General features: G+C 32.7%; 2 protein-coding genes across 2 annotated transcripts; both read left to right on the top strand.

Moving 5' to 3' along the window:
- Positions 1 to 2501: 2501 nt before the first annotated feature.
- Positions 2502 to 4412, top strand: LOC146951020 (uncharacterized). The gene is made up of 2 exons (XM_085746984.1): positions 2502 to 2627; positions 2773 to 4412. Exon 2 carries the CDS (start codon positions 2855 to 2857, stop codon positions 4199 to 4201), a length of 1347 nt encoding a protein of 448 aa, XP_085603110.1. The 5' UTR covers positions 2502 to 2627; positions 2773 to 2854; the 3' UTR covers positions 4202 to 4412.
- A 2102-nt stretch (positions 4413 to 6514) lies between these two features.
- Positions 6515 to 10720, top strand: LOC146951019 (ADP/ATP translocase, mitochondrial-like). The gene is made up of 4 exons (XM_085746986.1): positions 6515 to 6662; positions 8444 to 8907; positions 9024 to 9395; positions 10166 to 10720. The coding sequence occupies exons 2-4, from the start codon at positions 8488 to 8490 to the stop codon at positions 10460 to 10462; spliced, it is 1089 nt and encodes a 362-aa protein (XP_085603112.1). The 5' UTR covers positions 6515 to 6662; positions 8444 to 8487; the 3' UTR covers positions 10463 to 10720.
- Positions 10721 to 12264: the final 1544 nt, after the last annotated feature.

The raw sequence follows: 12264 nt of genomic DNA, 5'->3' as shown, positions 1-12264 counted from the left end.
AATACAATCTGCTCAAATTATATAATCTAAACATTTTTATAAGGATTTTTGGATTTTAGAATCCCTATAAAGGAGTTCATATTATATAATCAGAACAAATTGTATTTGGGTAAATAGAATAGGACGCGCAAGTAACACATAAAATAGAAAAAGTAAAGGCCAAAAACTAATTAATTTGGTTTGGTTTGGTTTGATTTTTATAAAATGTTTTAACAAAATTCAAATCAAATTGACGAAGAAGGGGTAGCGGAATTCCCAAGATTGATAATGTGGCCAGGATTAGTTCTCGAGAGAGACCTAAAAACATGATAGTAAATCATGCAAGTTTAAATAAAAAAGAATCCCCATCACTTATAAAAAAAATGGAAGTGAAGAATTCAAAACAAATCAAAAATATCGTTCTCGAAAAGATCAGCTAAAAGGTCACGCACAGATGGAGAAAAATAGGGAAAATTAGGAGGAGGTCATCGAAGATTATTCACTAAAGGATACATAATTACCTTCTCATGAGGGCATCGAAACATTGAATTAACTTCTAACGATGTTAAGAAAATTTGTTGTAATGGTAAATTTATTTGTGTACGACTTTTACACAGCCACATTTTATGTATAAATGTTTTTAATGTTAATTTTTCATATTTCAAGACAAGTTTATAACATTACTTCCCACATTCTTTAATATAAGAAAAATTTATACTCCCTCCGTTTCAAAATACATGTCCAATTTTTGCAATGTGCACTATTCATTTGACTTACTTTGACCTTATTTTTTTACTAATGTATAAATACAAATATTAGCATGTAAGATGTTGTTTGATTTGTCTCGACAAATATTTTCTAAATGATAAATTTTTATAATTTTTGCCTTTAGATAATTAAAGATATTAACGATCAAAACTGTGCATTGCCATATGTGAAGTGGTTGACTTATGTATTTTGAAACGGAGGGAGTATTGTTTAGGAAAGTCTAATAATTTTTTTAAAAAAAACACAACGACCAAGGAGCTCATTAAATGTTACAAAAGTAAATTATTATTCGTTAATTAAGTTTTTAGTCCCTATAAATATTCAGTTTTGCTTTTAGTCCCTACAAAATAAAATCACACTTTTTAGTCCCTGTGACATTTTCCTTAAGCATTTTAGGGACCAAAAATGTTGATGGAAATTTTTTACAGGGACTAAAAATGTTGATGGAAAAATTTTATAGGGACTAAAAATGCTGATGTAAAATTTTATAGGGACTAAAAAGTGTGATTTTATTTTGTAGTGACTAAAAGCAAAATTCTAAATATTTATAGGGACCATTTACTTAATTAACCCTTCCAAATATACTTCTGCAATAAATGGTGTATATCCATTAATAGGGGTTTGAAAAAGAATTATAACTTTGGAACAAGTAATTGATCTGTTCAGTGAAGATCAGAAACTTGATGAAGAAGCTCCGGTTAAGAGGCTTATGACACAATGGTTTACGATGCTCCGGTGTGGAGGAAAGCAACCTTTTACAACGTTCAAATCAGTATATGAATGTGGAGGATTTGTGCTTAAAAGTGGTAAAAAGCGATCATACCTTGGGTGTGATGTTGGGTCACTGATTCATGGGCGGGTGAGAATAGTATGAATATTCAACAAGATTCTTATAATATTTTAAACATTCATGCAAAAATTAATTCAAAATTTTCAATGATACACATGATTTGATTTAAAAAGTAAGGAATAAAAGTGGCGATCTTAAATATTTAGGAGACCAAAAGTTGAAGAAATTTTTTCAGAGACTAAAACGAAAAGTTAAAATATTTATAAGGATAAAAAAACACATTTAACCCTTAAAAATATGGGTTTTGCTAACCAGTACCCTTAGGACACTAGTTAGCATTTCCCTAAAAAATTTATGAGTCATGTTAACTTGTGCCCTCTAAAAAAAGAATTAAAACATGTGTGTTGTATTGAAAAAATAAGTTTTTAACTTTCCAAGACATTGAATGCACAATTTTCAAAAATAAGTTTCTACATTTGCCTTCTAAACTTGTGTCTTAAGGGCACAAGTTAACATTTCCCAATATATTATTGGGAATCCTTAGAACACTTGTTAATAAAATATAAAAAAAACTTACGAATTAAAAAGCAATGAAAAGTCAGTCAAAACCACACAATTTATCCATTAACATAATTTCAGTTAACACTTTTGCACTTTTTTTGTCCCAATTTAATCTTTTATATTATAAAATGTTAATATTGTTATTTTTTTTTAGCAAAAACTCATCAAACTAATAAACAAATCTCAATCTTCATAATTCCAACCTAAGAACTCATGTTTCATATAAAAAAAATCCATAAAAAATGATAATCGTCTTGACATTTTATAACATAAAAAAAATCAAGTCAAAAACCATATTAAATGTAATTTAATAGTAAGGATGAAGTGTATAATTTTGCAAAAAGGTAATGTATTCAAGTTTCTTGACCTTGTCTTAAAAAGAGAAAAGTTGTATGACCATAGCATGACCTTTTTTCTTTACACCTCAAACTCATGCCATATTCCGAAGCCAAAGATCAAGACAAAGAAACTGACAAGTACGAAGAAACTCCAACTCTTCCATTGATCTCTCCTTGGTACTCATCAACAGGTATTGTTTCTACAGTCATGTGTTTCATTATTCTTCATTTATTATTATGTCTTCGGTTTTTACCTTTTTCCCAATTTTGCGCTGTTTTGTTTTTTTTGTTTTATTATGACATATTAAGAAAATGTTTTTTTCCTTCTTCTTTCAGTTTTCCCAGTAGTACGGAATTTCAGTTTTGATAATCAGCACCGAGAATTTAGAAATTAGGGTTTGAGAATTGTGTTTCAATTATGAATGGTTCTTCTGGTTTGGGTGGTGGGTTTTTGAGTGGTCCCGCTGGGGGTATTTTGGACCTTGAATCTCCATTTCATAGGCATCAACAACAGACTCAGTTAGCTCATGGTCAACAACATATGAATATGATAACTGGTTTGGAAAATGATAATAATAATAATCAAATTGGTTTAATTGAAGTGAAAAATTTGAATTTTGGTAAAGGAAAGGGAGTTGCTAGTTCTAATCATGATAATAGTAATGATATGAGCGAAGACGATGAGCATGGTTACGGAGAAGATGGGAATTGCGAGAATTTTTTCGATGGTGGGAAAGGGAAAAAAGGGTCTCCTTGGCAGAGAATGAAGTGGGCGGATAATGTGGTTGGGCTTCTTATAGCAGTGGTGAGTTGTGTTGGTGATGATGGAACAATTAGTGGTGTGGATGGTGTTAAGAGGAAATCCGGGGTGTCACAGAAGAAGGGTAAGTGGAAAACTGTCTCTAAGATAATGATAAGTAAAGGTTGTCATGTGTCGCCGCAACAGTGTGAGGATAAGTTCAATGACTTGAATAAGAGGTATAAGAGGTTGAATGAGATACTTGGTAGGGGAACTTGTTGTCAAGTGGTTGAGAATCCTGCATTGATGGATTCAATGGTTAACTTGTCTGCTAAGGCTAAGGATGACGTTAGAAAGATATTGAGCTCAAAACATTTGTTTTATAAGGAAATGTGTGCATACCACAATGGTCAAAGGATACCAAATAGTCATGATCTTGACTTGCATAGTTATTCGTTGGAACACGGGAAGGGCTCGAGAGATCACAATGGCTCTGATGATGAAGATGAAGATAACAATGAAAGTGAGGATGATGAGTTGGATAATGGAATTAATATTAATGCACGTGGTGATGGAGGGAGAATGGAAGGGTTTTGTGATAGAAATAAATTAAGTGAGGAGGATGGCCACTTTTGGCCGCAGTCTAGTGGGATGAAGAAACTTGAGAGTGAAATGGCAAGGGTTTTTCAAGACCCTGCAAAGTCTCCGTGGGAGAAAAGAGAGTGGATTAAGGAACAGTTGTTGCAGCTCCAAGAGCAAAATGTTGACTTCCAAGCCAGGGCTTTTGAACTTCAGAAACAGCGGTTTAAGTGGTTAAGATACCGCAGCAAGAAGGATAGGGAGCTGGAGAAGCTGGCGATGGAGAACAAGAGAATGCAATTTGAAAATGAGCACAGGATCTTAAAGCTGAAGCAGAGAGAGCAGGAGGCAGAGTTCAGTAGGTCTGAGATGTCCTTAGACCCTACCTCCATTGGTATCAAGAGGCCACAAGGGAGGGAACATATCAACTTGGCTAGACAGCACTAGCTTCCAGAGAGGATAGATCATCATTGCTTTAAATTATGTATGAAATGAAACCCTTTTGATTATGATGTTTCAAATTTTGTTAAAACAGTTATACTAACTTAGCAGGTTATATATGTCTTATATGTGTAGAAACTATTGGCCTTGAATATGAATGCTATATTTATTTGTTCTTGGGTTGAACTATATATGGTTGAGAAGTTATTTTACTAGACATTTGTCCTTTGTTGCCATCTTTTATCTCTATTTTTAACCTTATGCTGTTTTGCAGTGCCGAAACATTAAAAACTGAGCACAGAAGTGTAACAGCAATTCAAATTATATATTTTTGTGCACTTCAAATTGTTTAACAGCAATTATGTTAGATTATTATGTAAACAGACCCCACATTGAAATAGATTTTCTCTATTCCCTTACGAGGAGGACTCATTTTTATTTTTTAACTACGAACAATGTAAAATGTTTTTTGAAAATAAATTAAGTGTTTTTGAAGTATTATATGATCATTTATCATGTTGTTAATTCAATTTTTTAAAAATCATTTTATAATGTCCATAATTTAAAAAAGAAAAGTAAGTCCTCTCCTCTTCCCTTCCTAAACCCTCTATCCAAACACACCCGAAAGGTTTGGTGTGTGTGTTTGTCTGTGTATATCTGGACTTCACTTAATATCATGTTATGTTGTTTATCTTCCCAAAAACTAAAAAAATATTTGTCGGGAATGTATTCCAATGACTACTAACCTTCTTCATCATGATGTTCAATGCTCACCCAACTATGCTCTTTGCAATATTGGTGAGGACAACGCAACCAACCTGTTATTTCTTTGCATTGTGAGTGTGGAAGTTTGGAGGCTAACTCAGATATGTCCATATGTCCGGATCTCTTCAACCTCACAGACCTCAGATTTGTATCCGTAAATTGCCTTTAATTGCTTAAACTGCATGGATGAAACACAATGCAGTTTGTTTACTGTGAAAGGTCGTAATACAAACGCCTGCAACAAATTACAACTGCAACAGAGGCTTTCTACCGAAATTGAAGTAATGCTCAGGGAGAAAAGAACAGGTCACAGCAGAATAATATCAGTGCGGTGGTACACATATGGGAGCCTCCGCCAGAGGGGTTGGCTAAAATGTAGTATAGATGTGGTTTTTTTTCCCAGATAATGGCTGCACTTCTTTGGGAAGCTGCATTAGAGATTCTGGTGGATGTTTCCGTGCATCTTGCACTTCCACCATCTCTCCTTGCTTTCCTGCTTCAACAGGGGAAGCTTCAGGCATATCGTTCTACTATTGATGTTACAAAGTTAGGTACTATAGTTGGTGACTGTAGACATTATTTCTAGTAAGCCAAACCTAGAGGTGAGATTTGTCCGAAGACAAGCAAATCATGTTGCTCATCACTTAGTGAGAGCAGTTGTATTCACAGCTAATCCCCCCAAATTTATTATGTTCCCTACTTTGTATTGCTCCTTTGATCATTAGTGAAATGATTTGAGTTTCTTCTTTAAAAGAAAAAAGAATATATTTTCAAAATATATTCGTTGATATATAGTTTCATTCCCATCGTGAACGCTCGGTTTAATTTTCAAAATAAGAATATATTTTTTCTTTTGGTGAATGAAATTATTTAAATTCATCAAAATATACATTAAGCTTAATAAGTGGCATTTTTAAAATGAGGAAAGAGGAAGAATATAGTTTTCTTTAGTCGAATAAAATATGTCATGATTTATATTCATGAAAATATTAAATTGATATATTTTTACTTATGGTAGCTTATCATTTGAGCAATATTAAGTGCCGTTCATACCTTGACTACAAATAATATATTTTTTCTTTAGATAATCTGAATTTTTGCAATATATTTTTAAACTTGCTATTTTAGATTTTTTATGAATGTCAAAACTACATGTTTTTGTAAACTGTATGAGCTGAATCCAAGGAACAATAATGCATTGACTTTGTGAATGTATGAATATCCTTATTGAGAATCCATTTTCACACTTGATTGTTCACCTTAGAAGACAGTTAGAGAGTCGTGTCAAAACTCAAAAGCAACCATAGCATGATGTACTTGAAAAGATTAGTATAATTAATATACTAATATACATTGAACTATCAGTTTCATTGAAAAGATTAGTATAATGAATTCAACAGTTGAAAATTAAGCGCAGCCAAACTTTTCTCAAGTCAAAATAAGAACAAATTTTCATGGAACTTTCTTTCCATTTTCTCAGGAGTACTACTGATAACTAATTTTGCAGCATTTACTATTCTATTATAAGAAGTAAATTCAACCTTTTGCACCATCACATATAAGCTTGCAATATAATAACGATTTTCACGTCTCCAGGAGCTTATAAATCTGAAATATTTTCATTCATACACTTACCACAAGATCAGATCTTTTGTTCATATTCCATCAGCCACATAAAGGATACAACCTATCTTTCAGTCAGGTTTGGCTTCTATTTTTTATGTCTTTTTTCACTAACCATGTTTGTGTTAAGTTACATGTTACTTTCTGTGCCTTGTTTTCTCCTTTTAAACCCTTGAGTATGATTTAATATGAAAAAGTAGCACACCGTGTTACTCATGTCTAGACTTAGGTCCAGTTTGAATAAACAACTTAATTATAGCTCAAAGTGTTTATCTATATGGTATTATTATAACTAAAAATAAAATACAGTCAAATTGTTTTCATATAAGCTATAAACAATTTTTACAAGCTATCACGGAGAACTTATGGAAATAAGCTGAAAATAGTTTATGAACATGCAATAAGTTGTTTTCATAAGCTCTCTCAAACAGTCACATAAGTGTTTAAGCAAATAAATAAGTTCAAATAAGTCAAATCAAACGTGCCCTTACTTTCAACTCTCAAGCCATTATGTATTGGAATTAAAGGCAAGTAAACCATCAAACTAGTCTCTGATTTTGTGAAATGCTTTCAAATAGGTCCCGAAAATTATGAATATTTCAAAAAGGTTAAACAGTCAAGTTGGTTATTATACATAATAATTTAGTGTGAATTTAGTCCCTAGCATACTCTCATAAGGGCTAATATGTGTAAAATTTGATAGAGCCAGATACCTTTTTTATTTGAGAGTGTCCTACAAAGTTAAGGACAAATTTAATGGTTTAGTAGACAACTTGATTTTGAACAGTGTTTTAGTAGGTTTAACAAGGACCGAACTTGAAATCTGAAAAGTTACACATGATGATGTCCGTTCTGGTTTTTGTATGGGCATGATGATCAAATTGGAATATTACTACTTGCATAAATGATAAAACCAACCTTTTCACTATAATAATAACCAAGCATATTTATGTGCATAGGAAGGTGGGTCATATCTCATATGGTCATACATAGTGACATATATGTTTCTAAGGAAACAGAAAGTCTATTTAACTTTTGAAGAGTGTTATTTGAACAACCAATTTGGTGACAACTTATTTGACAACCATACTTTACAAAGGAAAAAGTGGTATTGACACATAAATCATAGTAACAGAGAGATAAAGTAAAAAATAATGTGAGTATGAGAGAGAAAGTTGTTGCAAAAGTTGTCACTAAATAGATGTTCAAATATCATTTCTCTTAACTTTTGTAGGTTAGGTGGCTGATTTATTTTAATATATGGTTGATACAAAGTATAGAAGTTGAACTCAATGCAATATGATTGGTATCAAAATAACATCATATAGAATATTCAGTCATATCGTTGAATTTTAAGGACCTGATGAATGTGCTGCTATTTGAGAACTTTGTGTATGTCCTATTCCTATATGGTCTATGGTGAACGGATATTTAAAAATCATTTCAAATTTCGACGATGAGCAATGTTGCCACCTATAAGTAGAAATGTAGGGTCTTCCGCATCTTTACCGTTTAGATCCTTAAAATTTAGTTTTTTTGTTGTTGTCGATCAACACCAATTATGTCACCGTCTCAGTCATGACAACACGTAAGACCATGAGCTACTACTTACAGAGAGCAACACTAATCGTTGTTTTATTTTCAAATGTTTTTCAAACATCGTCCACGGTATACCATATGTGACACTTCTTCACCTTATAATCCACCTAGAAATTAACACAAGCTGTCAATTGGCTGCATAAATGTTATTTTGTAATTCAATGTTTACTCTTGATTTCTCAAACAACCTAAGTTTTCATTATTTCCTTAAAGTACATAACATAATTAGCCTAACATAATTTGTTTTGGTGCAATTTGCAGTAAGTTAACAATAGTAACAACAAAATTAAGCACTCAAAGCATTGATGATGGCTGATAAGAGGCACCAATACCCAACAGTAGCACAAAAGTTTGGTCTAAGATCAAATCTTTCTCCACATATTGCAAATTCCTATGGAGGTTCAGAAAAACCTGTTCTGTTTCAGAAACAGTTTTCATCCTCAAATGCAGTGTTTGTTCCATCTCCATCAGAGAAAAACTTTGCAAGCTTTGCGACTGATTTTCTCATGGGTGGAGTTTCTGCAGCAGTGTCAAAATCAGCAGCAGCTCCTATTGAGCGCGTGAAGCTTCTGATTCAAAATCAAGATGAGATGATTAAGGCTGGTAGGCTCTCTGAGCCTTACAAGGGTATTGGAGATTGTTTTGGAAGAACAGTTAAAGATGAAGGATTTACTTCGCTTTGGAGAGGAAACACCGTCAATGTTATCCGTTACTTTCCAACACAGGTTTCCTTTCAAATTTTCAACTGCATTAATTATTTCTTTAGGCCAATGTCTAAATTACATTTTCGCTTTGTTGTGTGTTAATTAGGCCAATGTCTAACATGATTAATCTATTACAGGCATTCAACTTTGCATTCAAAGACTACTTTAAGAAGCTATTTAACTTCAAGCAAGAGAGAGATGGATATTGGAAAGTCTTTGCAGGAAATATTGCATCTGGTGCTGCAGCAGGAGCTTCATCTTCCGTCTTTGTTTACTCGTTGGATTATGCTCGAACTCGCCTTGCAAGCGACGCCAAGTCCACGAAGAAAGGTGGAGAGAGGCAATTCAATGGCTTGATTGATGTCTACAAGAAGACATTGCAATCAGATGGTATTGCTGGTCTTTATCGCGGCTTCAATGTTTCAGTTGTTGGAATCATTGTGTACCGTGGTTTGTATTTTGGACTGTATGATTCTCTTAAGCCAGTGCTCTTGGTAGGAACGTTTCAGGTAAGAGTGAGGCATTTCATTACACTTCATTTTATGTTCATTATTATTACATAACATGTTCCTTAAAGATTGTCTTACTATGGATTTGGATCCTCTCATGTCAAAACCAATACGCAGAAAAAATGTGGGAGGTTTTTACCTTAAAGGATAAATAGAAGAGGATTTTGAAAAGAAAGAGAAAAAAGTTAGTTAAGGATGAAGATTTTGAACATGACGGAACATGAAAGAGAAAAACACATGAAAATTTCATATTCTGTTAAGTATGACTCATATTCACTCATAAGTGAGTAGGGGACGATGTTTTAAAATCCAAATCGGAAATTGAACTAGTGAAACCTCCTAATCATAGTTCAACTACAGTTAAACACTTGAATCAGATAACATATAAATCGATAGACAAGAAAAAATATATATTAAAAAGTAGAAAACCGGTTGAACAAACAAGACTTCAACCAGTTCAATCCGGTTCAATCAGAATGTGTTACAATTAGGATCAAACCAAACAGCGATCTGTCCAAATTTTTGTTTCGTCAAATTTTTAAAATATTGGTAGGGGCAGATTAAATCATGGTATTTTAACTTTGTACTGTACTATGTAACCTTATGAATTGCATAGCGGAAAAACTCCTCAAGCCACTCTACCGTCGAAAATGTTGACACAATTGGAGTATTGGACGAACTTTGTTATCAATCATTTTTGTGTGCATTTACTTATATGTTATTTATAACCAAAATTTGCTGCTCTAAAATATTATTTTACAAAATTTCAGGATAGTTTCCTAGCTAGCTTTGCCCTAGGATGGGCTGTTACAGTTGGTGCTAGTGTAGCATCTTATCCTTTAGACACTGTTCGTAGAAGAATGATGATGACATCAGGTGAAGCTGTAAAGTACAAGAGTTCTTTGGATGCTTTCTCACAAATTGTGAAAACTGAAGGTCCAAAATCTCTCTTCAAAGGTGCTGGTGCAAACATTCTTCGAGCAGTTGCTGGTGCTGGTGTGCTTGCAAGCTATGATAAACTTCAGGTGCTTATGTTGGGAAAGAAATATGGTTCTGGTGGAGCTTAATTATCAATCAACAAGAAACCTTATACAGCATAAGATGATGGTGAAAAAAACAACAAATCAGTTTAGACTGTTAAATTGATTATTTTTTTCTTTGGAGATAAATACTATTTTTTCAATGTACTCTATAGTTTGCTGAATATTTTTTGGATTTTTTCAGTTTGAGAGTGTGTACTACCAAATAAAAAAATAAAGAATGAAACTCGCATGATTGAACGGAATACATAAATTTTGATCAATAATAGAGAGCTTGTTTAAAAAGGTGTGTTAGATTATGATGGTTCCGTATAAAATGGACCCTTACAAATATTGGTTCATCATGGACCAATTTTTTGCACCATTTGATTAAATTTTCTACTAGATCTTATTATCTTCTGCTCATATCAAATCTAACCCAACGCTATCCCTTTCATTGTACCTTCTCTCTTCTCTCTCTCTTCCAACTATGGAATACAACAATAATCTTTTTTCTTGTTCATTTTTAACGAAAGCTCAATCCAAAAATAAAAAATTTGGGAGAAAAATGTTACAATTTCTGGTCATGAATAATTTTGGTATCTTGATCATCCATCTTATGAATCTCACTTTTGCTGGAATTTTGTCAATTTAAATTAACATTGATTTCTTTACGTAAACTTATAATTACTCGTTAAAAAAATGTAAACTTGTAAAAAACTTAAACGCTAGATAGCAAAACAGCAAGTTCAACAAATGAAATAATCAAAGAGTCAAATTTTTTTTTTTTAAAGGAAAAGAGTCAAATGTTTTGTTTTATAAAAAATCAGATGTAGAAAAAAAACTAAAAATCAATGGGGGAAGATGGAAAACTAATGCATTACTGTACATGCAAATGAAGCAAGACTCTTCATTTATGTACATAACCCGTTTCCAATATATTTTTTTTGGGTTTCCTAAAAAAAAAACAATTTATTTTTTTTGGGTGAAGCTGACTTTTCCATTTTGCTTTGTGGGTTAAGTTTTCTTGAGAGAGATTAAAATTGGTGGGAAGTAGAAAATTGTTCAAAGTATAGAAGAAAGCTAGTAAGCTTCACTAAGACTTTAGGAATTAATGGACAATCATCAATGAAAGAAACAAATTCAACTTTAGGCTTCACCTGAATGGATTTTCGACATAGTCCAAGGAAGAAGAAGAGAATGCAATGAGAGAGAGTAAATGAGTTGGATTTGATGTTGATGGACCATGATAAGATTTTGTGGATAGTCTAATCTAATGGTAGAAAAAATTGGTCCATCATGGACCAATACCTCAATGGGTTCAAGCTAAATGGCACCTTATATGATATGCTAGCATTATTTTTCTATCAATTGTTACAAATTTGCATAACATTGTTCACATAAGAGATGTGATTCCCACAAGGAGTTATCATACATTCCAATGACAATACCTACTTGTCTATGTACTATCTTTAAGTGTGCTTGGCACGTCATTTCAAATATCACAGGGAAAAGCTTAATAGTATGACAATGCTAACTACGAAAAACAAAGAAATGACGAACAAATAGGAACCGTATGATGTGTAATAGATTGTAATTTATTTTGAAGGTATAATATCAATATGTTACATGGTTCGTGTGCCAGTGGTGCTTTGATTTCTCGCACCATACAGCAATCCTCAATATCAAAACCCTATCAAATGCTCCATCGGTATATTTTAATGAATAAATATGTTTTTGTTTCAATTAAATAACAATTTTGGTTTTGCTCTCTACACATTTTTCTTTGAAACTGTGAGGGTCAATCAATTTAATCTTTCAAATTTGGGAAATAGCAATTTCTTCTCTTA

Source organism: Medicago sativa, chromosome 2 (assembly GCF_051527215.1).
Source record: "Medicago sativa cultivar Bolivia chromosome 2, Bolivia_mono, whole genome shotgun sequence".
NCBI lineage: Eukaryota > Viridiplantae > Streptophyta > Magnoliopsida > Fabales > Fabaceae > Medicago > Medicago sativa.
The sequence above is the reverse complement of the archived record's forward strand: the minus strand, read 5'-3'. Positions and strand labels throughout refer to the sequence as shown.